General features: G+C 44.7%; 1 protein-coding gene across 3 annotated transcripts in view; it reads right to left on the bottom strand.

The window, feature by feature from the left end:
- Positions 1-1,966: 1,966 nt before the first annotated feature.
- eps8l3b (EPS8 signaling adaptor L3b) overlaps positions 1,967-27,423 on the bottom strand; it is a 75,045-nt gene continuing 49,588 nt past the window's right edge. For all 3 annotated transcript variants that reach the window (XM_078546400.1, XM_078546399.1, XM_078546401.1), the window contains exons 11-20: positions 26,297-26,364; positions 21,514-21,588; positions 18,913-19,061; positions 17,553-17,688; positions 10,631-10,662; positions 9,133-9,226; positions 7,271-7,381; positions 4,812-4,930; positions 4,469-4,586; positions 1,967-2,400 (exon numbers count right to left, since the gene is read on the bottom strand). In XM_078546400.1, the coding sequence (XP_078402526.1) occupies positions 2,353-2,400; positions 4,469-4,586; positions 4,812-4,930; positions 7,271-7,381; positions 9,133-9,226; positions 10,631-10,662; positions 17,553-17,688; positions 18,913-19,061; positions 21,514-21,588; positions 26,297-26,364 (950 nt within the window). In that variant the 3' untranslated portion in view covers positions 1,967-2,352. The remainder of the gene's footprint in view (positions 2,401-4,468; positions 4,587-4,811; positions 4,931-7,270; positions 7,382-9,132; positions 9,227-10,630; positions 10,663-17,552; positions 17,689-18,912; positions 19,062-21,513; positions 21,589-26,296; positions 26,365-27,423) is intronic.

The following is a 27,423-nucleotide window of genomic DNA, read 5'->3' as shown; positions in this document are numbered from 1 at the left end:
TATTGTAATTGATAGACTTCATGCCCCTACACTGTACCATTAACTGAAATATCCTACAACATTCACTGCTATGATGTATACCCCCCTCATTTCAAGAAATACCCTCACCTGTAACCCCATCATTCTCATTGTCCAAATAGCCGCAGATCACACTCTCTGACACACCCCACACTTCTGGTAGTTCTGTGAAATACTGCTATTTTCCTCACTGTAACACTCTGACATATTCCACATCTCTCATCCCTAAGCTATATCATTGTTAGCGGAGTCTGGTTATCTGTCCATTAGAACAAGAGCCCTGTCAGCTGTTTCCTCCTTCCACTTGGAAGCAATGGAGATAAAAGTGGTGATGCCCATCACACAAGAATACAGTAACCCCTCAATCTTGACCTGTTGCCATCCCTTCCAAATCCCTCCACAGGTGTGAGGGTGATAGTTAAGAAAGTTGTATGTCGAAGAGTGAGGGTGGGAAGGGAAGGATAAATCTTAAGACCAACTAAAAGCGAATGGAATGAATATCATTTTTCGATTCAGTGATGTACAGCACTCAAGACAGCTGTTCCCAAGCCGATAGTTAACAAGTCCAAAAGTTCTCGATTTAGCCTTCCAAAACGTGAATTGTTTTGATTCACTTCTCTGCCCTCCAATCCAGAAGGTGCTGACTCTTCCTGAAGAAGAGATCACAGGTAGAACAAGCCCTTGGGCAAATAAGAACAGGAATAGGCCATTCAACCCCTCGAACCGACTCCATCATTCAATAAGATCATGGCTGATCTCTTCAATTCCACTTTTCCACCCTATCCCCATATCCCTTGAATCCCTTAGTTCCCGACACCCTATTGATCTCCAATTTGAATATACTGAACAACTGAACATCCACATTTCCCTAGAATAGAGAATTCCAAAGATGCGCAACACTCTACATGAAGAACTTTGTTCTCATCTCCGTCCCAAATGGCCGGCCCCCTTATTCTGAGATTTACAACCCCTCAATCTAGCCTCACCAGCCAGGAAAACCAGCCTGTCAGCCACTATCCTGTCAAGCCTGCTAAGAATGTTATGTGTTTCAATGAGATCACCTATCATTCTTCTAAACTCCAGAGAATATAGACCTAGTCCACTCTACTTCTCCTCATAGGAAAGCACTATCTTCCCAGGATCCCTCAGCCAGGTAAGCATTATTAATGTCATAACAGGCATAAGTGTTGCAGGATATTCCATCTTCAAGGCTCAGGGGTGGTTGGGGAGGGTTTGTTGGGGGGAGGCGGGGGGTGAAAAACATCAAAGCAGGGTGCGGTCCTCCCCAGACGTGGGACATTAGAAAATGATTAGGAGCTGGATTCCTAGCTTACCCTCTCCCCACCCCCGACTCCCCCCAATTCCCTTGCCCCCGCAGCCCTACCATAACCCAGAAATGCTCAGCCTTGGAGACAACTCACCTATCAACGCAGAACAAGCATTAAACCTGTCACGGTCCTGGATTGTGGTGTTCTGCTCTACACCATAGAATCTTACAACACAGAAGGAGGCCATGTGGCCCACCTTGTTTGTGCTGGCCCTTTGAAAGAGACAGCTACATCAGGGGAAGTATTTATCACTAATCTGTCAAATGAATTGACGTTCATTTTTTATTTAAAACCATCACGGGAGTAAATTGCGTAATGTCAAGTTTTAAAAGATTTCATAACAAAGACACGTTGTTTACTGTAGTCTTCCCTATGACACCACTTATAACCATTCACTCTTGGTAATAAATGGGAAGACTTTCCATGTGCACTATTTGTATTGAAATAATACACCTGCTACTCATTCGAATTACAAAGCATCTACAGAACAGAAGCAGGCCATTCGGCCCAACTGATTTATGCTGCTGTTTATCCTCCAAATGAGCTTGCCCCCACCTTCTTAATCTAACCCAACAGTTTATACTCGTGCATACAGTTTTGCTACAATATCGACCAAAGAATTCTTGGTTAAAAAGTCAGATTTCTATTTAAAAGTCAACCACTTGCCATTAAAATCAATAATTCATTGTTTTTGGACCCATTTGTTTCAGTGAACATGATACACAAGGAACGTTCAACTCTTTCAGCATCAAACATTTTTCTTTTGCTCGAAACATCAAGTTTTTGAGTGGAAACTTCAAGCAGAAACAGGTGTGCCCGCATGCTTACCGATCGGAAATAACTTATGTTTAATCTACTGATTTGGCTTCATCTTTAAAGTTTGCATACAGCTGAATACTGGTGTATAGATCTAAACAGAGTAGTCCCTGGAGCTGGATCCACAACACTGGGTTTAAATTTGGTTTTTTTTTGTGCAGTCTGTCACTCCTCTGATTGCCTCGGTGGTTTAATTTCGTCCCTGCATGGGATGTTGTCTAGCTGGGCCACTTACTGCCTGTAAAGAAAGAGACAAAAGATTTTATTTTTCCTTATTAAAGTCAAATGTACTGGAGTAACTGTTTCTCTCACCTTCCCTCAGCTTATCTGCATGGATGAAACCCTTATCCATGCCTTTGCTACCTCCAGACTATTCCAACTCTCTCCCAGTCGGCCTTCCATCTTCCACCCTACATTAACTTATGCTCATCCGAAACTCTTCTGCCCATATTTTAACTCACTCCAAATTTCATCCCCCAGTATCCCATGCTCACTAAAATTCACCACGATTTAAAAATTCTCATCGTTGTTTTCACATTTCTCTGTGGCCTCGCCCCTCCCTACCTTTGTAATCTCCTCCAGACCCACAAGCCTTTGAGTTCTCTGCACGTCTCCAATTCCAGCCTCCTGCACATCCCTGATTTTAATCACTCAACCAATGGCAGCCATGCTTTCAGCTGCCTTGCCCCGAAGCTCTGGAATTCCATCCCTAAACTTCTGTACATCTCTCCTTTAAGATGGTCCTGAAAACCTACTTCTTTGATCAAGCCTTTGGCCACCATTCCTGATTTTTCATTCGATGGGTCGGCACAATAAAATGTCAAAAATTATTTTCTTGAGATTGTTCTTAAAACGATTTAATCCCTTTTCTGCAGTATATCAATATGTTATTATTTTTTTGCCCAGTGCTTCTTATTTTAATTTTTCTTCAGTCTGAGAATGCACACATTTTCTGAAATCACCTTGCAGTTTGGCCATTTGTTTACTTACAGGGCCATTGTCTGGGATGGTCATTACACGTTGCGCAGGCTAGGAATAGAATGGAGCTGTTTGGAGTCAGCTGAACACAATCCCTGGGCTTGTTGGATAATATGTTGTTGCAGGATTGGGCTGTTCATCTTTGCAGAGCAATGGTTGTTGGGGTGGGGGGGGCGCACGAGTGTGAATTTGATGCTGGCGAGAGGTGGGGGGGCGCTGGGTTGTCCTGTGATTCCAAAGTGAGAAACACTTCTCAGGTACTTCTATCTTATTCTTTTCCAGAAACTCAAAAACTGAGAAATTCCTTTCCTCACTCAATCCCTCCCTCCTCCAATTTAAAAGCCTCATCCAATATCATAAGTAGTTTAAATAAACATAACATATAATATCTATAGGGGCAAACATGCATTTTTTCTTACCCCTTCATGGATTCGGAAAATCCAAATACACCACATCCACTGGTTCTCCCTCATCTATTCTGCTAGTTACGTCCTCAAAAATCTCCAGTAAGTTTGTCAAGCATGATTTCCCTTTCATAAATCCATGTTGACTTTGTCTAATCCCATTGATAGTTTTTAAGTGTCCTGTTATCACATCCTTTATAATAGACTCTAGCATTTTCCCTACTACTGATGTTAGGCTAACCGGTCTGTAATTCACTGTTTTATCCCTCCCTCCTTTTTTAAATAGTGAGGTTACATTTGTCACCCTCCAATCTACCAGGACTGTTCCAGAATCTACAGAATTTTCGAAGATGACAACCAATGCATCCACTATTTCCATGGCCACTTCCTTTAGTACCCTGGGACGTAGATTATCAGGCCCTGGGGATTTATTGGCTTTTGGTCCCATTAATTTCTCCAGCACTGTTTTTTTAGTAATACTAATTTCCTTCAATTCCATCTTCTCACTAGACCCTTGGTTCCCTAGTATTTCTGTGAAGTTTTAGTGTCTTCCTCTGTGAAGACAGAACTGAAGTAGTTGTTTAATTGCTCTGCCAATTCCTTGTTCTCTATTATAAATGCTCCCATTTTGGACTGTAAGGGACCTACATTTGTCTTCACTTCTTTTTCTTTTTACGTAGTTATAGACGCTTTTACAGTACTAAGTGATCATATAATCTGTTTTAGGTGTTATTTGAGGGATATACATTGGCCAAGATATCAGGGAGAACTTCCCTCCTCTTCTTCCAATAGTGCCATGAGATCTTTTATGTCCATCTGCGAATGGAGATGACGCCTGGTTTTAAAGTCTCATCAAATTTCATAAGTAGTTTAAATAAACATAACATATAATATCTATAGGGGCAAACATGCATTTTTTCTTACCCCTCCATGAACCATATTGTGGACAATGTGACCTTCTGTTTTAGTGATCATCTTCAACTCTTCCTTAGTTAGACTCAGTAACTGAGAGCCAGTAAGGACCCCCAGAGATGCCACAGTGCTGAAGGAAGAGAAAAAAGAAACATATGAGGAGAGAACTTACAAGCAGGAAAGATCAGAGCTAAGTGGGAAACATATCTGACACAGCGTCACAAATAGAAATAGATGAGGAGCAAATCTTGCAAGGAATAAAGATTTGAACTGTGAAGAATCCTCTGTTTTGATGAAAATAATGTGACTATTTAGAAACTTCTAGAGTCTAGAGTGCAGCATGACCTATACTTACTCTCGTGAAAAACCTTTCTTCTGGAGCCAAATTGTCACTTCCTTGGGTGTGGAGTGTCGTGTCAGGTCAGGAGAGTCGGCGTAGGGGGAATATTGGGAACCAGGATGGTTACCGACATGCTATGAATAATCAGAAGTTACATGGAAGATCACAGCAGGAAAAGAAACAAATTCACGAAGATGGAATCATACATTTAACACTGCAATGCACTTCAAACTTGGATTGTGCTTGTCCAGGATAATCAGGAATTAGAAGATGAGCCAAATGCATGGGGCCTGGATAGAGGAGGCTGTAGACATCCAAAGAACCCAGCAAGATCAGGGAGGTATTGCCAAAGTTAAGTGCAAGGCTTTGTTAACATTCTTTGGCACAGTTTCTCACCTGGCAGCCAGTCAAATTTTATTATTCATTCATGGGATGTGTTCTTCGCTGGCTAGGCCAGCATTTATTGCCCATCCCTAGTTGCACTTGAGATGCTGGTGGTGAGCTGCCTTCTTGAACTGCTGCAGTCCATATGGTGTAGGTACACCCATAGTGCTGTTAGGAAGGGAATTCCAGGATTTTGACCCAGCGACAGTGAAGGAACGGTGATATATTTCCAAGCCAGGATGGTGAGTGACTTGGAGGGAAACTTCCAGGTGGTGGTGTTCCCATCTATCTGCTGCCCTTGTCCTTCCAGGTGGTAGTGGTCGTGGGTTTGGAAGGTGCTGTTGAAGAGGCCTTGTTGAATTCCTGCAGTGCATCTTGTAGATGGTACACATTGTTAATACTGTATATTGGTGGTGAAGGGGGTGAATGTTTGTGGATGTGGTGCCAATCAAGTGGGCTGCTTTGTCCTGGATGGCGTCAAGCATCTTGACTGTTAAGGGAGCTACACTCATCCAGGCAAGTGGAGAATGTTCCAACACACTCCTGACTTGTGTCTTGTAGATGGTGGACAGGCTTTGGGGAGTCAGGAGGTAAGTTACTCATCACAGGATTCTCAGCCTCTGACCTGCTCTTGTAGCCACAGTATTTATATGCCTAGTCCAGTTCAGTTTATGGTCAATGGTAACCCCAGGATGTTGATAGTGGGGGATTCAGTGATGGTAATGCCATTGAACATCAAGGAGCGATGGTTGAATCCTCTATTGTTGGAGATGGTCATTGCCTGACCCTTGTGTGGCGCGAATGTTACTCGCCACTTGTCAGCCCAAACCTGGATATTGTCCAGGTCTTGCTGCATTTGGACATGGACTGTTTCCGTATCTGAGGAGTCTCAAATGGTGCTGAACATCATGCAATCATCAGCGAACATCCCCACTCCTTGACCTTAATACGGAAGGAAGGTCGTTGATGAAGCAGCTGAAGGTTGTTGGGCCGAGGACACTAACCTGAAGAACCTGGAGCTGCGATGATTGACCTCCAACAACCACAACCATTCTCTTTTGTGCTAGGTATGACTCCAACCAGTGGAGAGCTTTCCCCCGATTCCCACTGACTTGTTTTGTTAGGGCTCCTTGATGCCACACTCTGTCAAATGCGGCCTTGATGACAAGGGCAGTCACTCTCACCTCATCTCAGGAGGTCAGCTCTTTTGCCCATGTTTGAACCAAGGCTGTAATGAGGTTGGGAGCTGAGTGGCCCTGGCGGAACCCAAACTGGGAGTCAGTGAGCTGGTTATTGCTAAGCAAGTACCGCTTGATAACACTGTTGAAGACCCCTTCCATTACTTTACTGATGGTGGAGAGGAGAATGATGGGGCGGATTTGGCCAGGTTGGATTTGTCCTGCTTTATGTGTACAGGACATACGTGGGCAATTTTCCACATTGCTGGGTAGATGCCAGTGTTGAAGCTATACTGGAACAGCTTGGCTAGGGGCGCGGCAAGCTCTGGAGCACAAGTCGTCAGTACTATTGCTGGAATGTTGTCAGGGCCCAGAGCCTTTGCGGTATCCAGTGCCTTCAGCCGTTTCTTGATATCACGTGGAGTGAATCGAATTGGCTGAAGACTGGCACTTGTGATGCTGGGGACCTCCGGAGGAGGCCGAGATGGATCATCCACTCGGCATTTCTGGCTGAAATTTGTAGCAAATACTTCAGCCTCATCTTTTGCACTGATGTACTGGGCCCCCCTATCATTGAGGATGGGAATATTTGTGGAGACTCGTCCTCCAGTGAGTTGTTTAGTTGTCCACCAAATGGATCAGCAGCAGGAGGTCACAGCAAGGGACAATTGGGGGTGACTGCAGGGGTCAGGAGTGGGGAGTGAAGCCGTGATCAGGACCGAGTGGAGAAAGGCCACAATCCCAAGCGAGGAGGGGAAGGCCACAATCAGGAAGAGGGAGGCTCTTACTGCACTTCCCGCTCAGACCTCCAACCAGTGTTGCAGATTGGGTCAACTGTGATTCGCAGATCTGCCCACTCATATCAGGAATTACCAACATTTTGTTTTTTACTAAACTGCAAGGTTTTCTTACCAAAGGGAGGGATTCCTCCTCATTCGTCAGCAGCATGATGTTGGAGGGTACATAACCAACGTCACCATGCACGTCCTTCACTTTCCACCACTGCTTGCTGGCCTCCAACACCTGAAACACACAGCGGTATGAGTGAGCCAGTGAGGCTTATTTGGACCACAGCACACGATGAATAACCAAAGTCAAACAGAACCAGACACTTTGATGAGTCAGTCAGATCATGGAGGGCCATAAGAGTGTGACAGTTAGGCAAGGTTATGTTCGATGAGGACCAGATGAGTTAGAACCCTTTAGTGTCGGAGACTAAAGTGGTGGAACGAAAGTCTCCTGTGAAATAGGTTTGAACAATTCCAATGCACTTTCTGCTGCATTTGGACCATTCATAAATTAATATAGGAGACAAACTCATTCTCATTGGTGCAGTAGGGGGTCCAAACACTTACCAAAGTTGCAAATCATTTACTGCATGGAAACAGTCCATTCAACCCATGAGATGGATGCGGGTATTTTTGCTCCACATATGCCTCCTCCCATCCTGCTTCATATAACCCCATCAGCATTATCCCTTTTATTCCTTTCCCCTTAACTGCATCAACCTCTTCTTGAGGTCGGGGTTAGGGTTTATTGTTAATTTAATAAGGCATCTTTCTCTATATCTACCTCAGCAGAACTGACCTGAGAATACTGTAAACTGACTCACAATTGCTGCACTCATCACACAGTTCATCACAAAGTAAAGTTAGGTACTGGTTTGGTGAATAAATAAGGGTGGGTCATAGGTTACAGAAATCACAAGAACTTTACCATTCACACAAGACAATGCTAAAAGGAATATGGCACTATCTTCTGTGTTCTTTTTTAAAATCCATTGCTGGTAAGACCAATTTCAGTTCTCATTCTGATAGGGGTTGGGGATTAATTGCACTATGCAGTGTGATCCCAAACAATAGAAGACTGGGAGGACCTTAAAGTTTCATTTCACCTGACCCCGATCAACATGACCTTCTATTCATTTTCCCCTTCATGTATTTTTCTCGCTTCCCCTGAGTGATTCTATGCCACTGAACTCACCTACTCTATGTGGTAACAAGTTCCATATTGTAATCACTTCTTCTTCGAGTAGTGTTAGATGTGACTCAGTTGACATCACTGTTGCCTCTAACACAGAGATTTGGGGGTTCTATTCCCACTCCAAGGCATAAGCAACAAATTCCAGACTGAAGGAGTGTTGGATGTGCTGCCATGTGGGAGGGATGTTAAACTGAAGTCCTCTCAGGTGGATATAAAGGGTCCTAATGTCCTCTATTGAAAAAGAGCAGGGTAGTTATCTGCAGTGTCCTGACCGATATTTATCCCTGAACTAACATCATAAGACAGATAATCTGGTCAATTATTACATTGATGTTTGTGGGAACTTGCTGTGCACAAAGGGGTTGTTACCTTTCCTCCAACATTGACTATGCTTCAAAAAGCACTTCATTAACTGGAAAGTGCTTTGGAATGTCCTGGGGACATGAAAGGTGCCAAATGCAGTCTTTCTTTTTTACTTTATTAAAAGTTTCTTCTGAATTCCTTATTGGATTTATTCATGACTATCTTATATTTATGGCCTCTGGCCTGAGCTCCTCCACAAGTGGACAGATTATCACTACGTTTATGTTATCCAACCCTTTCATCATCTTAAAGCCTCTATCTGGTCACCCCTCAGTTTACTCTTTACTAGAGAAAAGTTCTTCAGCCTCTGTCCAATCCTTCCTGATGCATATAATATTTGTGTCTGTTATCATCCTTGTAAACCTTGGTTGCGCATTCTCCCTTTTGTAACTTTAAGACCAGAATAGTGCACAGTGCACATTACCTACCTGTAGAACATCTCCTTTTGTTACTGAGAGTTCCCTGGTATTTCTTTTCATGAAATCGTACATTGCCTTCGCCAACTGAGGATCCTCCTGTGACCTGTTAATGACCAAGCAGCAACTGGTTAGTTATCTGACCTTGGCGTATTCTCCTGCTCTTTTTAATCAATGGGGAAGCCTCAGCCCTATTCACCTGGCAGAGATTGGGCAGATGGTATTACCCAGGAGACTCTCACCAATGTCCAGCTGCCTTTCTGCAGCCTGTCAACTGAACCTGAACTCCCGATCAAGGACAATAGACGGAGACCTCTTTATAAGCAGAAGCCTTAGAGGGGAAGCCATTGCGGTTTTCCCACCAGACTAACCTTGTGGGATGAGGATCTGAGGAGGCCCAAAGAGGAAAAAATATGTGATTTCTCTTTACTTTCTTCATGGGGCCAAGAGGAGCAACTCAGCCAAAACCCCCTCCTTCGCAACTTACCTGAGTGTCAGGTCCCTGGTCACCAACTCCTGCTGCTCAATTTTGCCAGTTCTCAGCGTTGGATGAGAAAGTGATGGGCAGTGGGGGGCGGGTAGATTGAACACTAGCTATGCAGGTAAGACCCGAAGGTTAAGCTCTCCCAGGCTTTATATCGCTGAGATCAGGATATGTTCCACGCCCACCTCAGACCCTACCTGAACAATTCGAGTTAAAATAAAGGCAGTGATGTCTTTCAACATCAGGAAATGCTTGATACAAAGATTGATTCGCACTTAGAATGGGCAGGAAGGATGACACAGGCCTAGACTCTTATTGCATTGAAGAAACACTTGGATGCTATAATGAGAAGATGGTGGGGTTGGTATTCAGGGAGGGGGGAGAACATTGGCCAAATGGCCTTCTTCAGTAAGCTTCCATTGTGACACTTGGGTAGGGGAGTGGATCATAGAATGATACAGCAGATAATGAGGACATTCAGCCCATCATTCGTCTGCTGGCTTTTTGAAGGGGTTACCCAATTAGACCGCTCCCATTGCACTTTCCCCATAACCCTGAAACCTGTTCCCTTTCAAGTCTACAATTCTCCTTGTAAGTTACTATTGAACCTTTCCAGGCTATGTACTTTCCGGATCATCATAACTCGCCAACTACAAAAAAAATTTCCTCATCTCCTTTATTGCCAATTATCTGAAATAAATGCCGCTGGGTAACGCCCTACCACTGAAAACAGGTTCTCCTGACTTATCAAAGCACATCATAATTTTGAACATCATTATTAGATCCCTGCTTAACCTGTTCTGCTCTGTAGGGAACAAACCTAGCCTCTCTAGTCTCTCTGCGTCACTGAAGCCCCTCATTCCTGGTACCATCCTGGTAAATTTCCCCAGTCTGAAGCCTGGAAGGAAAATACCCGGCACTATTGAAGAGTCACAGTGGATGCGATGGTGCGGACACTAGGTAGATGAGCAAAAATGGGATGAGAGGCCTTCCTTGTTCATGTTTACTTTGCGATATCATACTCACTTTGCAAAGGATGCACTAGGTGAGTCTTCCATCTACCAAGAGAACAAAAGACAGAATTCAATGAGATGAAAGCATTTTTGTGACATAATTATAAACATTCAGTACTAATTTGATTATAGTCACTTGACTGTTCTAATTAGTATGTTCTGATGATGAGGTGAAAGCAGGTGACATCAAAGGACTTTAAATCACATTTGGCTTATTGTCAAAGCTCCCGTATTCCATGTATCTGCTCTGTAGCCTGGTCCACATGGCAAGCTCACCCTGTTCAAATTAGTAAGTCTCCAAATTATGATGCTCATGATGGGTATTCCTTTGCAATTCCATGAGATTGGATGTGGGGTTGACAATCAGAGTCCAAAGTATCCATTAAGCTGTTCAGAAGATCAGGCACCCAGCTACCTCTTTCCTTAACATTCACCAGCCCCACAACCCTCCAAGATCTCTGTGCATGTCCAATTCTGGCACCTAGCAGATGCCTAATTTTTATCAGTCCACCACCGGCAGCCATGCCTTCAGATGCCTGGGCCCTAAACTCTGGAATTTCCTCCCTAAGCCTCTCGACCTCTCTGCCTCTCGTTCCTCCTTTATGATACTCCTTAAACCTACCTCTTTTACTAAGCTTTTGGTCACCTATCCTAGTTGTTCCTTGTGTGGAAAATTTGTTTGGTAACACCCCTGTAAAGCGCCTTGGGGCTTTTTAGCTAAATTAAAGGTGCTATATACATGCAAATTGTTGTTCTGCATCAGATTGAGCCGTTCACCAGAAACGCCACAAGAGGGCAGCTTCTCAATGGGGTTTGACAATATTCTTCACTTACACCCACCCCACCCGAACTTTAATATTTTAAAGAGATGAAATGAAAAACAAAGGGGGTCCTCCATAGGCGTGTAATCCTGTAAACATTTCTCAGCTTTCTCTGAGTCACCAGTGCATATTTAAAAGTGCCACCAACACCAGGACAAACACTCCTTTCAAGTGAAGCAGCATTTCACTTGCATTTCCCCCAATTTAGTCTACTGCATTCGTTGCTCCCAATGCGGTCTCCTCTACATTGGAGAGACCAAACGTAAACTGGGTGACCGCTTTGCAGAACACCTGCGGTCTGTCCGCAAGAATGACCCAGACCTCCCTGTCGCTTGCCATTTTAACACTCCATCCTGCTCTCTTGCCCACATGTCTGTCCTTGGCTTGCTGCATTGTTCCAGTGAAGCCCAACGCAAACTGGAGGAACAGCACCTCATCTTCCGACTAGGCACTTTACAGCCTTCCGGACTAAATATTGAATTCAACAACTTTAGATCTTGAACTCCCTCCCCCCATCCCCACTCCCTTTCCGTTTCTTCCCCCTCCCTTTTGTTTTTTCCAATAATTTATATAGATTTTTCTTTTCCCACCTATTTCCATTATTTTTAAATCTATACCTTTAATGCCCTGTCAGTCTTTCCACCCCACCCCCACTAGAGCTGCACCTTGAGTGTCCTGCCATCCATTCTTAATTAGCACATTTGTTTAGATAATATCACCACCTTCAACACCTCTTTGCTCCTTGGTCTGTGACATCTTTTGATTATCTGCTCCTATCACTGCTTGCTTGTCCCTACAACCACCGCCCCCCCCAACTTCTCTCCCCCCACCCCCCCACCTTAAACCAGCTTATATTTCACCCCTCTCCTAATATTACTCAGTTCTGTTGAAGGATCATGAGGACTCGAAACGTCAACTCTTTTCTTCTCCGCCGATGCTACCAGACCTGCTGAGTTTTTCCAGGTAATTCTGTTTTTGACCTGTGTATCTATTGTGATGTAATGTATGAGTAGAAGCAGTGACCCCCTACCGTATATAGCACCCAATGAGCCACTCAGTATGTCCTTCATTTTATTTAAACATGGAAAGGCCTCCCGAAGACTCTGACTCGAGTGTATTCAACATGCGTCATCCTGCCCATCTGGTCATTTCTCAGGTGTGAGTTCAAACCAGGAAGTATTTGATGACTGGGGGAATCACAGGCAAGCTAACTTGTGTCCTTTGCTTGCTGGGAGTTACCTGGCCTCCACTGTCCTTGCAGTCACCCACTGAAGTAGCAGAGGAGCTAGCTAGCTTTATTGTATCCATCAGACTCTCTTTACAGAGACTTGATGGCAGAAACAAGTGAAGATCCAGCAAGTTATGTTCTTTTGTTTTCTGTCCTTTCCTTGATGTAACTTTTTCCCTCTCTCTTGTGATTTCCATGTCTCCTGTACCATTTAATAAATCAAGGAACAGCCAAAGCAGGATGTTAGTCTCGCCAACCTGCTTGTTGCTGCAATTAAGTGACCTTGTTCTCTGATGTGTCACCTCTTGTCATTCATATTTTACAGACTCTCTTACCCCACATGAGGGCAAAAAAGTAAAGACCTGCATTTACGTAGCACCTTTCATGATCACAAGACATCCAAAGCACTTTACAGGCATTGAAATTCTTTTGAAGTTTGGTTCTGTTGTACTGCAGGAAACGAAGCAGCCAATTTGCACACAGCAAGCTCCCACAAACAGTAATGTGATAATAGCTAGATAGTCTGTTTTTGCCATTTGTTCGAGGGATAAATGTTGGCCAGGACATCAGGGAGAACTCCCCTGTTCTTCAAAATAGTGCCGAGGGATTTTTTACGTTCACCTATGGGGGCAGACAGGGCTTTTGTTTAAGGGCTCATTCAAAAGATGGCACCCCTGACACTTGCTCAAGACCGAACTGGAGCATTAGCATTGACTTTTATGCTGAAGCCCTAGGGTGGAATTTTCCGTACCCGCTGGCGTCGGGCGTGATTGGTGGCATGAGCGGACAACATGGCGCGATCGGTTTCACAACGGCGTGAAAGCAGTTTGTAACTGTCCGTTCAGCCTGCCAATGATGGGCCGCGTTTCCCACCATCGGATATCAGGAACCTCGTTGTAATACATCAGCATAGAATTAATCAGGCCAGCCCGCCAAAATTGTCCCTCCCCTTGCGGGAAAGCAGGCCGACATGTCTCACAACAGCACATAAAAGGTGTGCACTTGGCAGGGGAACTTTAAAGTGAGTACACATTAACGTTGTGCAGCACTCGCCAGGGTCGCCTGTTGGACTTCAAGCTTGAGGGGCGTTGGGGGGTGGGGGTGGTAGGGGTAAAGGGCAGCCCAGCCATTGAGGTGACCTGTGGGGTGGGGGTAGGGGGGTGGTGGGCAAGGGCAGCCCAGCCGTTGAACATCGTGCAAAAGCAATCAGGGTGGGTGGTAGGGTGGGTGAGGGAAGCGGCCATGCATTAGGGAAGCCTGTATACAGTGACCAATCCACTGCAACTGAGACAGTTCAGGTGCAGCCACATTGATACGATTGAGATCGGGCTCCTAGTTTATCTGCCCACTCAAGCAATGCAGAGGCATCAAAGTGCCACCAAGCAATCCAAGGCTTTTCACCCCCCCCACCGCCCCCCCACCCCCCCGCCCCCCCCACCACCAACACCCCCAACCCTACCCCACCCTGGCACAGGCTGAAAAGTCATGAGCATTTTAGTGGACTGCAGAACAGTTGGACTGCACACGTTGTACAATCTCCTCGCTAAAGTTGGCCATGGAGCAGTCACTGGTGGAGGTGCTCACAGCCCCTCGCAATGTCAGCATCCCGGTTTGGACCAGTCTCCCCCATGGTTCAAGCTAACAGCGCAACCTTGCAGTGCAGGTTAGGAGAATGCCTGTGCCTGAGCTGAGAGCACAGCCTGCAGTCCAATGGGCAAAGCTGCTGCCAATCGGTCAGATGGAGTGGGGCGGAGGTGGGTGGGGTTTCAGGCAGCCATGCAGCGCACTAATCTCTGGCCATCCAAGTGGTGGCCAGCACTCTCCAGGAAGTGTTAAGGGGGCTTCACACTTAACCAGTTCAGGCCTTCAGTATGCCCTTGCTAACCGCGTGTCTCTGACTTTCATCCTGCAGGAGGAGTACATCAGGATCATGGAGCCTGGTGAACCAGCTGTATGCCTGATGGCCTACAGAGCGTGAAGACGACAGAGGAGAGAATGACTGAGGCTCCTGGCTGTGCAGAGGCAGGAGCAGCAACTTCAGGAAGAGTCCTAGAGCCACAGCAAGCCGTCGCTGGTCAGCACCCAGGGTCTATAGACACGCCTGTCATTCCTGCAGGTGACCAAGAACCAGTGTCGCCAAAGATTGCGCATGTCTAGAGAACTGGTCGGTCACAGCTGCCAGTTACTGCAGGATGTGTTGCCATGGGGACAAGGGAGGCATCCACTGCCAGTGGCCGTGAAAGTGACCATGGCATGCAATTTCTACACCAGTGGCTCCTTTCTGGCCTCCACAGGTGACCTTTGTGGGATATCACAATCCACCACCCACAAATGCATCCTTGAGGTCACGGATGCCATCTTCTCCATGGCACACAACTTTGTGCAGTTCACCTGGGACCGGGACAGCCAGGATGCAAGAGCGATTGGATTCGCGCAGATCTCGGGTTTCCCACAGGTACAGGGTGCGATCGACTGCACTCATGTGGTGCTCAGATCTCCATCGTAACACACGATGTACTACATCAACCGCAAGGGGTTCCATTCGCTGAATGTGCAGCTGGTGTGCGACCACCAGAAACACATCCTGTAGGTATGAGCATGGTTTCCAAGGGAGTGTGCACAACTCATACATCCTCAGTCAGTCACAGATCTCTGGAGTCTTCCAGGGTCCACAGAAGCTGCAGGGTTGGCTCCTCAGGGACAAGGGCTACCCGCAGAGGCCGTGGCTGATGACACCCGTGCGGTGGCCTCAGACTGCAGCAGAGCGACGCTATAATGAGGCTCATGCTGCAACTCGCAACTTAGTGGAGCAGACCATTGGGATGCTGAAGACAAGGTTCTGGTGCCTGGACTGACTGGTGGAGCCCTGCAATACAGTCCGCAGAGGGTGTCACACATCATTGGTGTCTGCTGCGCCCTTTACAACCTGGTGCTCCAACAGGGAGACGAGCTGGCTGAGGAAGAGATGGAGGAGGTCAAGGTCTCCTCCAATGAGGATGTTGTTGGGGATGAAGGTGAGGAGGTCCTTGGAGGTGAAGATGATGGGAATAAGGCCCTCACACTAGCTAGACAGGGCAGGTGCACTCAGGAGGCTCTCATAGCTGCTAGCTTTGTGGAGAATGATGATGACATGCAGTGAGGTGACCCCATATATCCTCACATTTGCATCTGTGCACGTTTGACTCCAGTCTGGCTTATGGCAGCGCCAATACCCTCTGTGAGAATACTCCTGTCATGGAGACACATTGGAGACCCTAATAGTAGCTCAGTTGGTGGAGGATGATGACGACATGCAGTGAGGATACTCCATAAATCTTCTCATAGCCTCTGAGAATGACTGACTCCTGTCTGGCTGAGGGCAGCTCGCTTGCTCTGTGATCAGGATCATATCATAGAGATGCAGCCATGAAACTTTAGAAGCACCTGATCCTTTCTCTGCCTTCAGCACCTGAGCCCTTCAAGAGCACAGCGTCACTGGTCACAGATGGTGAGATGGGGGCCAGCCCCACCTTAAAGGTGATCAGAGCACAGAGAGAAAATGAGAGAACTCTATGGTGCCAGTCCACTACATTCTGGCAGCAAATACAAGCGCCAGGTCTGGAGGCTGCACAGAGCACAGGGAAGGGGCCCTGGACTGAGACACCTGCCTTTGATTTGTGCAGAAAGGTTTCACATCTGAGTGACACAAACACTGCTCATCAGAACAAGGAACCATAGGCAGGGAGACATTCTGGGAGTTTATTGACAATAGTGAATGGTAAGTACAAGTGATTAACACCCGTGCCCAGGCTGTGCAACTAATTCTTCTTGACTTTCCTAACTCTGCCGCTACATCTTGGTGTACTCTTGACATCCACAGTGGAGGTGGGGGCAGCTCTCTCTGTCTTAATTCATTTTTTCTTTCTCTCTCTTTGTCTTTTTCTGTACCTGACTTAATGTTGAATTTACTGCTCTAATTTACACTTCCTTCTTAATTCTTGCACTGTTCATTTCTCAATCCTTCAATCGATTGTTTAAGGAGATACCTAACAGCTTGCACTCAGGTCACAGATGCCTGATTTCCCTTGCTATGACAGTGTTAGCTCACCCTTTCAGTTTATTTGCCATGTAAAAAAAAAATTTAAACCCTGAACAACCAAGGACAAGTCTAACAAACACAAGTCCTGTCTGTTGCCCTGACGCAGTGATTTTTGGGCCAATATCATTTAAGCCATAACAAAAACAGAAAATGCTGCAAAAACTCAGCAGGTCTGTCAGCATCTGTGGAGAGAGAAACAGAGTTGACATTTCGAGTCCATATGACTCTTCTTCAGAGCTTCTTCAGTAGCTTCTTCAGTAGCTCTGAAGAAAAGTCATATGGACTTGAAACATTAACTCTGTTTCCCTCTCCACAGATGCTGTCAGACCCGCTGCGTTTTTCCAGCATTTTCTGTTTTTGTTTTAGATTTCCAGCATCCACAGTATTTTGCTTTTATCTTTTTAGCCATGTTGCCTTAGGGATAAATATTGGACAGAATACTCAGGGGAACTTCCCTGCTCTTCAAAATAGTGCCATGGAATATTTTACATCCACCCAAAAGGGCAGACTGGTCCTCAGTGTACTGTCTCACCTAAGGACAACACCTATGACAGTACAGCACTCCCTCACTGGGTGTGTCAGCCTAGATATTGTGTGCCCAAGCCTCTGGAACGGAACTTGAACCCACGACCTTCTGGTTCAGAGGAGAACCTTCCCATGTGGGCAACCTTAGACACAAACGCACAATCAACCATGCCATGAATTTTTAACTTTGGGGCAGCCAGGATGTTGACAGGACTCCTTACTCTATAATAAGGCATTTCATAAAAGCATCAGAGTGTTTATAGGCTTCCTTTCCAGTTGGTACCTGCTCTTTCAGCCAGGCGCTCTCATTGCTAAATTGCTGATCGGATGTTGAAGACATCTGCGGGCTTGGTGGATTCCAACCACTGGAAAACTTAGGAACATAAGCATCATAACTCGCGCCATCCGGCCAATCTGATCTGCATTTAAAAACAGCAATAACAGTGTAATAAAAACAGAAAAGGCTGGGGGGGAAAAGACCACTTAGCAGGCCAAGCAGCATCTTTAGAGAGAGAAACAGAGTTAATCTTTCAGGTCAATGACCTTTCATCCCCATTAAATGGTTTCCTCAAAGGCAGCCTTGGAAGCATTAGCATAGGCTTATCCGGGTGATCTGCTTTTGGCCTGGAAACACGTTGTCAGATTATTAACAACACAAAAATAGAATTACCTGGAAAAACTCAGCAGGTCTGGCAGCATCGGCGGAGAAGAAAAGAGGTGACGTTTCAAGTCCTCATGACCCTTCATGAGGACTCGAAACGTCAACTCTTTTCTTCTCCGCCGATGCGGCCAGACCTGCTGAGTTTTTCCAGGTAATTCTGTTTTTGTTTTGGATTTCCAGCATCCACAGTAGTTTTTTGTTTTTGTCAGATTATTAGCCTGACTTGGGGGGGTGCCCAGGAATCATTGGTGCAGGTGAACCCAAACCAGGAACTCTGCTCAGAGAGCAAGCCACCAAGGTAAAGTGCTTCATAGAGTGCTGAAAAAGGATTGTTGTAAAATCATATAATCAATCCTGTGCAGTAAGTGCTGGGGGCCACAAGCTCCCAAGTTGTGACAAATCAATTCAGAGCAGTCGCATCACTGAGAATTGTTTTTTCTTTATTCTTTCATGGGATGTGGGCATCAGTGGCAAAGGCAGCTTTTGCAGCCCATCCCTAATTGCTCTTAAAACTGAGAGGCTTGCTAGGCCATTTCAGAGGGCAGTTAAGAGTCAACCACACTGCTGTGGGCCTGGAGTCACATGTAGATCAGTCCATGTAAGGAAGGCAGATTTCCCTCCCTAAAGAATATTTGTGGGCCAGGTGGATTTTCATTACAATTAATGATGACTGTCAGGGTCACCATCACTGAGACTAGCTTTCTATTCCAGATTTATTAATTGAATTTAAATTCCACCAGCTGCCATGATGGGATTTGAATCCATGTCCCCAGAACATTAGACTGGGCCTCTAGATTACTAGTTACAATGACATTACCATTACACCAGTACAGCAAATCTTAACAGCACACATGATGGGAAATTGTGCCCTTCCCTCTGCACCTTCCACTATTCACAGTTCTCTCCACCTCACAGTAAGGCTACCGATGAATAATTAATAATTACAGGCAATACACATCTGGACGTTGTTTGTTTCACCAACCTTGTAGTCTTCCACGTCTTTCCTAGGGACTTCCAGATGTCCTTCTCTTCCGCACTCGTGAGTGAGTTGAGGATCTGTAAGGCACCTGGGATCAGGAAAGGGACGATCACTTTCTGTGCCAGATTTGGCTTTGGATTGTTCTCCTGGACCTGAGAAGAAACATGTATTTTTCAACAAGAGAAACAAATAAGACTTTTGGCATGCAAAGACTCCATACCAAGACGGCCTTGGATTGGGTACTGCAGTGAAGCGTTCTGATGAGTAAACCAGGCAGAGTCATTGATGTGAGATTGTCAATTTAAAATGGCGCCCCCCAAGAGTGGGGAAGGGCGTTAGGTTGTATGGAGTGATTTAGTACAGGGAGTAGTTAAGGCAGGGGCCATTGAATCTTCGGAGAAAATTGGATAAATATTGAAGACTAAGGGGGAAGAGTGGGATAGTGAGAACAATTTTGCATTGCTCTGGCAAAAAGCCAGCACAGTTACAATGGGCCAAAAGGCTTTGTTTTGAATGATAGCATCCTATGGTTTTATGAGTAATAGCTGTGGCATTGCCTCCCTTTTACTTGCGCACTTCAGTAATTTGGAAATCCAGTAGTATCCTATTGTCCTATTTCAAAACAGTGCTGGCATTTATGATGAGACAGAGCTGTAGAGCTGAAGAAGGAAATACTAGGAGATGTGGATTTTAGTGGTCAGTCTTAAAGGAGGAGATAAAGAAAGACTTGAATTTATATAGTGCCTCTCATGGCCTCTGGATGTCGCAAAGCATTTCCTAGCCAACTGAATACTTTGAAAGTGTTCTTCTAATGCAGCAGCCAATTTGCAGACAGCAAGCTCCTACAAACAGCAAAGTGATAATGATCTGAAAATACATTTTACTGATGTTGGTTGAGTATTGACCAGGACACAATGGACTCCTTCCCTGCTGTTCTTTGAAATAGTGCCATGGCAACCTCAATCTCATAGCTCCTGTGAATAACAAAGTCAGGGGTCACCACCAGTTTGCTCTGGAGTCTTCGTCATACTAGTAATGTCCAACGAGAGATAACAGGGCTTTGTTTCAATTCCTATCTGTAAGTGATACTCCATCAGTGCAGTGCTGAAGTGGAAGCCTGGATTGTGTGCCCAAATCTCTGGAGTGTGACTTGACCCCACAAACTTCCAATTTAGAAGCAAGAGTGTCACTCAGTGAACCAAAGTGTAGAAGCTGAAGACATGTCTACCAATTGTGGGGCCAAAATGAAGGGGTGAGCAAAAGCCTGTAATCATTAAAAGTCAGTCCCAAAATCAGGGATCATTACCGGGGGTTTCATTGTATAGTTAACCACTATAAAAAGAGGTAGCCTTATACACAAGTCATTTTTATTGAAATATCCAATAAATGCATCTCCTTCAGGAAATTGGTTTTGCCCTTAATTGGGCTATTGTGATTATTTTTATTAATTTCTGGGATGTGGGCATTGCTGGCAAAGCCAAAATTTATTGCCTATCCCTAATTGCCCTTGAGAAAGAAGATGGTCATAAGCTACCTTGTTGAACCGCTGCAGTCCATCGGTGCAGGTACACCGACAGTGCTGTTCAGGAGGAGTTCTGGAATTTTGACCCAGCGTCAGTGAAGGAACTACAATATTGTTCCAATTCAGGATGGTGTGAGACTTAGAGGGAACTTGTAGGTGGTGATGTTTCCATGCACCTGCAGCCCTTGTTCTTCTAAGTAATTTAGATTAGAGGTTTGGAAGGTGCTGTCGAGAAGGTTTGGTGGGATGTGCAATGCATCTTGTAGATGTTACGCACTGCTGCCATGGCACACTGATGGTGAAGGGAGAGAATGATTAAGATGGTGGATGAAGTGCCAATCAAGTGGGCTGCTTTGAGCTTTTTGAGTGTTGCTTGAGCTGCACTCATCCAGAAAAGTGGGGAGTATTCCATCACATTCCTGACTTGTGCCTTGTAGATGGTGGACAGGCTCTGGGGAGTCACTGTAGAATACCTAGTCTTTGATCTAGCCACAGTATTTGTATGACTCAGTGAATTTTTAGGTGATTTTGCTTGGATCACTCAATTAAAAGACCAGCACAAGGTGTCTTCTTCTGAAGAAGAGTCTTACTGTCTCGAAATGTTAACATTGTCTTTCTCCCCACAGATGCTGTTAGACCTGCTGAGTTTTTCCAGAATTTTCTGTTTTTGTTTCAGATTTCCAGCATCCGCAATATTTTGCTTTTATCTAAGGGAACAGCAATGTCAGGTACACAATAGTAGGTTGCTCACTGACCCTCCCGGTTGATGCATGATGTGATGGTCTTAACAAATGAGATAATGCCACAGAACTGAATGGGTCTTACTAATCAGGAAAAAAAAAAGCTCAGTGCAGAAGGAGGCTATTCAGCCCATCTTTCCTCCATTGCTAAGCAGCATTCACATTTTTTTCTTTGCTCTTAGCTCAAATCCTTTCACACATGCCCTCATGTCACAGTTAGTGCACCTAGAGTGCCCATCTCAGTGTGTACTGCCTCACATAATGCCAGGAAAGCTTATCTGAACGCAGCCAAGTTAGGGATCGTTTAAAGAGGGGATGGAGAAATAGGGAACATTTACTTACAAATTCAATAATCTTGAACAAACTGTGAACCATGTCTGCAGTGCTTGGATTCTTGAGTTCGTTTTCCACCATGCTCTAAAGAGGAAACAGAATTCATCATCACCTTTAGAATCTTGGTACAATTCACATATAGCTTCCGCCAGCAAATGGATAAAAGTAAAACCCAAGGAACCATTGCATCGTATTTATTGTCCAGAAACAGGCCATTCAGTACAACAGTTCTATGCCCGCATTTATTTGAATGCCTTTTGAGACAGGTTTATTGTTCTTTGTTACATGCTATTGGTTTTGGTTTCTAAATAAGGTGAAATTTATCTTTTACTTATTGTTTTCACATTTGTAGTTCTTTTAAAAAGTCACATTGTCAGGATTTGTATATCTCAGAGCCAATTTCTTATTTTTTCATTCTTTCATGGGATGTGATCTTCACTGGCAAGGGCAGCATTTTGTCGCACATCTCGAATTGCTCTTCTGAAGGTGGTGGTGAGTCGCCATCTTGAACTGCTGTAATCCATCTGGTGCAGGTACACCCACAGTGTGTTTAGGAAGGAAGTTCCAGCATTTTGACAGAACAGCAATGAAGGAATAGCAATATAGGTCCAAGTCAGGATGGTTTGTGGAGTGGGACTTGCAGGTGGCGGTGTTCCCATACGTCTGCTGCCCTTGTCCTTCTAGGTGGTAGAGGTTGCAGGTTTGAAAGGTGCTGTCAAAGGAGCCTTGGCTAGTTGCTGCAGTGCATTTTGTAATCGGTACACACTGCTGCCACTGTGCATCAGTGGAGAGAGTGGTGGATGGGCTGCCAATCACTGGTGGGTCATTAACTATGAAGAAAAGTGGACAGTCCCCGCATTCAGAAGTCTCCACGTCAACACCACAACAATCCCAGTAGGCCATTAGAGCGCGTGAAGATGGAATAAATCATGCAGCCCAAAGAGCGACTTGCTTCAACAGCCTCTGTGCAATCCATCTCCTCTGAGAAAGTTGCTGGAGCGTTTGGCCCAATCAAAGGGGGAACACAAAAACAAAAACAGTGGAGAAAAGAGTAACGTATAGGAGTGAAATCCTGCAAGCACTATATCACCATTCACATGAGAGGTCCGGACAGAAAGTCGTGAATATATGGTATATGAGCAAGAACAGTCAATTCTATTGTGGAGATGATAACCGAAGAAGGAAAGATGCAGGTTAGGTTAATATTTCCTTAAATGTTTAATCTCACAACAAAAGCCTTGATGAAACAGTCTGTCTATTTGATGACTACCATCTACCCACAAAGCATTTGTGGTGAAATTAGTACCTTTATGGCAACAATAATCTTTAAATCCCCATATCCCATGACATTTCCATTCTTCCCATGTCATCCTTCTCATGCCATACCCACCCCATTCCTTTCAACCCTTTCATATCATCCTCACCCCATTCCCCCATTCCACCCCCTTCTTCCTATGCTATCCCTGTAGCATATTGAAAATTGCATTGTGCATCTTGTCCACTTAAGGCTTCCATACACATATGCCAGCAGAGGGAATCCAGCAGGGAATAAAGGATTCCTTATTTTAACAGCATATGCAGCAATTCTGTTTCTTACTGAAACTATTTGAATCTTACTGTTTCTTCCCAAGAACTTCACAACCTCCACAGCTACTCTGTCCTTCTTATGTTATCCCATTTCCATCCCCCATTCCACACCTTCCATTCCATCCCAGTAGACCCCCTAATACCACCCCACTGCCTCTCATTCTGTTCCCCCTCCCTTCTTCCCAAACTGTTACGACAGGTGCTCAGGCAAGGTCCACCAAGTTGTTATGATCGCGGACAAGTTACCCCAAATTGTTAACTTCCCGAACGGGACCCCAATTTTGTTATGCTCCCAGGTGAGGAGGAATGAGCTGGCTTCCCTTCTCTATTCATCCCCCACCGTTGGTCACAACAAGGTTTAATTTAAAAGGGATCCCTTCCCTCATGGATTTCTCTTCCCAGCCCAAATGTACTTATGTTTTAGAAGGAGCCAATTTAACCAGGCTTTCTTGAGAAAGAGTAAGTTTATTAGTTACTAAAACCCCAAGAAAAAATAATTAAAATGCAACATACAAACATACAGATTAGAAATGGAAAGTGGAGTCCAAAAATAAAAGTTTAAAAAGATATACAAATCAGTCTTTGACTTGTCCATAAGGATTAAATGGCGAACCATTGTGGCTATTAAGTTGGGTGATTCCTGTACAGCTGACTTTGGCAGTTGAGAAGTTGGTTTGAAGACACTTGGTTCTGCAGGTTAGCTGAAGAAGCTGTTCTATTTCCTTTTGACTGTGGCTTTGCTGACTTGTGACTTGCCTCCAGCAACAGAGAAAAAAGACAGACTTTTACTTGCAAGGTACAGGGATGCCTAATTGCTGTTCTTCTGCTGTGACCCTCATAGCAGACACTAGCACACCAGAACTAGAACACTAGAACCACCACACACAGACCAGGTTTGCAACTGGCTTTTTAAACCATTTCCTTGTGTATTCCTGGAAGGGAGAAAACAAACATGTCTTTCGCCCAGAATATGCTTTCTTTCAACTCAGACCATTTCCATATTCTGAGATATAACTCAACAGGAGATGGTTCCAGTTGAGATGTGGTAATCAGTCTCCATTGTCTCCGCAACCACAGGAGATTAAAGTTCAGTCTTTTGTATTGCATCTCTCCCTTTCAAGTGTCTCTGTCTGAAGTAGGCCTTGACCCCTTTTAGGTGCGACATTCCAATCTCGCTGGTCTAGTCAGTCAAGTGTAATCCACATAGGAATTTTCCAGCAAGTGGCAACTTTACAGTCTCAACCAGCTTTTGCTTGTAGGTCTTTTTAAAAAAACACATGTCTTCCTTAAAAAAGTTCAATATGTCTGTATGTCTGTAAGTAATTCAGGCTATGATCCACTGTTATGACAATACCAACCCTTTCTCCTTCCCTCCCATGCCATTCCCCCTTCCCTCCCGTGCTGTCTCCCACCCTAATCCCTCCATCCTACTTTAGTGGTGGATGAAAGTTGTCCTTAACCACACTTAATCGCAAGGGACAGACAGGAATAGAAAAAGGGGAAGGTAATAATTTTAGAAAAATAGCACAGATTATTCATTAGAATGGGTATATTTGTAATGGGATATCAAAGTGCCTAATCCATAGTGCCTAATTTACCCCTTCCTAATTCATTACACCCACAGGTCCCTAAATTAGCCTTTAGAAATACAATAATTATTCTGAAGCACAATCTTCTCACTGCTGCAGCTCAGGGCAACTTTATTGATAATATTTTATGTCACTACAAACCGTAGTGGCATCTTTTCAGAATAACGTTCACTCAAAATAAAATTGTATCTCAGTGGATGGTGATGGATCTCTCTATTAAGTAAACCCAGCTGGAACTTTGTATGTGGCTTACCTAGATGAACCCTGGACCAATAAAAGCTTAGGGATTGTACTGAGCTAACATGTTAATTTTGAGATCTGATGGTGGAGTTCGTTAGCACTGCCTCTGGGATCTGGTGGAGTGAATTACTCCACTTGTTCTGGGATCTGATGGAGTGAGTGATCCTGCTGGTTCTGGGATCTGGTGGAATAAGTGATCCTGCTGGTTCTGGGATCTGGCTGAGTGAGTCATCCTGCTGGTTCTGGGATCTGATGGAGTGAGTGATCCTGCTGGTTCTGGGATCTGGCTGAGTGAGTCATCCTGCTAGTTCTGGGATCTGGTGGAATGAGTCATCCTGCTGGTCTGGGATCTGATGGAGTGAGTGATCCTGCTGGTTCTGGGATCTGGTGGAGTGAGTCAAGCTGCTGGTTCTGGGATCTGGTGGAATGAGTGATCCTGCTGGTTTTGGGATCTGGTGGAATGCGTGATCCTGCTGGTTCTGGGATCTGGTGGAATGCGTGATCCTGCTGGTTCTGGGATCTGGTGGAATGAGTGATCCTGCTGGTTCTGGGAACTGACGGATTGAGTTATTCCAGAGGTTTTGGGATTTGGTTTCAATCCAGCTCAGGCTGACAGAATGTAAATTGCCTCTGTCTATTGATTGTAAGGGCCCTATATATTGTGCATCTGGCATAGTCTTAGCCTAGTTCCATGAGGTTCCTTCTAGTTTGGTACAAAGTCGGAAATTGCGTGTAAAGGACCCACAGGTTGTCGGCCGTTGCACTGGTGTAAGCTCACAGATGCACATGTTCACAAATTATACAGATTGTACAGCACAGAAACAGGTCATTCTACCCGACTAGTCCATGCTGACGTTTATGCTCCACATAAACCTCGTACCTTTCTTTTTCAGCTAACCTTATCAGCATAACCTTCTATTCCATGCTTAATTTTGTGTTTTTCTAGCTTGCCCTCAAATGCATCTATGCTCTTCACCTCAACTATTCCACGTGATAGCACATTTCACATTCTAACCACTCTCTGGGTAAAGAAGTTTCTTCTGAATTTCATATTGGGTTTATTAGGGACTATTTTATATTTATGTCCCCTACCTTTAGTCCCCTCCACAAGTGCAAACATCTTCTCTACATCCACCTTATCAAGCCCTTAAAAATCTCTATCAGTTTACTGTTCAGCCTTCTCTTTTCTGGAGAAAGAAGCCCCAGCCAGTTTAATCATTCTGGATCGGTATAGTCTCTTACTTCTGGTATCAGCCTAGTAAATCGTTTCAAAAATTAATCCACGGTATTTACACTTGTATGTTTCAGTGATTGATCTCCCTCTTTCATTGTACTGATGACAAGATCCTTATGTCTTTCTCCATTCTTTTACTTACTACCAAATTAAAGGCGTATTTTATCTTCTGCAGGCAGTCCTCAAACTCACTCTCAGGAGGTAATCCTTCTGCAGGGAAACATTCACAGAAAACCCAGTTAGTGGAGAGTCACAGGATGACAGCAACTAGCTGCCCATTTACTAGCAACACTCACAGGGCTGTATTTACTACCCTTCCCAAACTGGCCCAAGAGCCAACCATAAGGCGTGGAGCCTGAAGTCACAGGTAAGCAGAGGAGACAGGCTCTGTTCCGTGAAGACCAGTGAACCAGTTGGGTTTTTAATGACAAACTCAAAGCCATCAAAATCAGGTGTTGTGCCCCACAGAAAAGGCCTATAGATTCACTGAACTCAGCTTTGTAGGACTGGGGCCTATGGCCACTAATTTTTGCAATTCTATATTTTATTTCTGCTTTGCTCTTGATTTTAAGCCTGCATTGAATATTTAGAGTTATTTTGTAGACCTTGATTTAAACTAAGCGTTATTGTGCTTTGATTAAGCTCAGTAATTAATCAGTTGTAATCAGTAGTGATATTATTAACTGTAGACATGTTTTCCCAATACCTTATTTTTCATACTGGCCATTCACAGCTGGTATTTCATCTACGTACGTCATTGTTTTCTCTTTTCAAGCTAGACTTACTCGAATAAAAGTTACCTTTGATTAGCAGAAGTCATTTTTCTTATTGTATTCAATGACCTGTGAACTACAAGCCAGGACAATGAATAACCTTGAGAACTATGGTGTGGAATCAGGAGATGGAGTTTCACTGATGGACACACAACTCGATTGAGGGCAGATGGGAGACACCATTGAAAGATGCGTACACAACTTGAATATTGCAAAGTCTGCAAAGCCTTGCAGTGCCTGTGAGGAGAATTTGATAAGAACTCACGTTTACCAGACCCTTGTTTTGAGAAAATCTGCACTGAAGCCTCGAAAGGCTGGAATGGAGCCAGAAATTGGACTTAAAGGGGCAAAGCGTCCAACATTCAGGGCTGCAGCCGGAATGGATTAGTCAATCACTCAAGACTATGGGAGGTCAAGGAAGATCGACAGAGTGACTGACTGGAGTGTCCATCCCCATGTAAGGTTGTCGGAGACTTGGTGGCGTATGAACCAAGGA

The sequence above is a fragment of the Cetorhinus maximus genome, chromosome 8 (assembly GCF_964194155.1).
Source record: "Cetorhinus maximus chromosome 8, sCetMax3.hap1.1, whole genome shotgun sequence".
Classification (NCBI taxonomy): Eukaryota; Metazoa; Chordata; class Chondrichthyes; order Lamniformes; family Cetorhinidae; genus Cetorhinus; species Cetorhinus maximus.
This window is presented reverse-complemented; position numbering and strand designations above follow the sequence as displayed.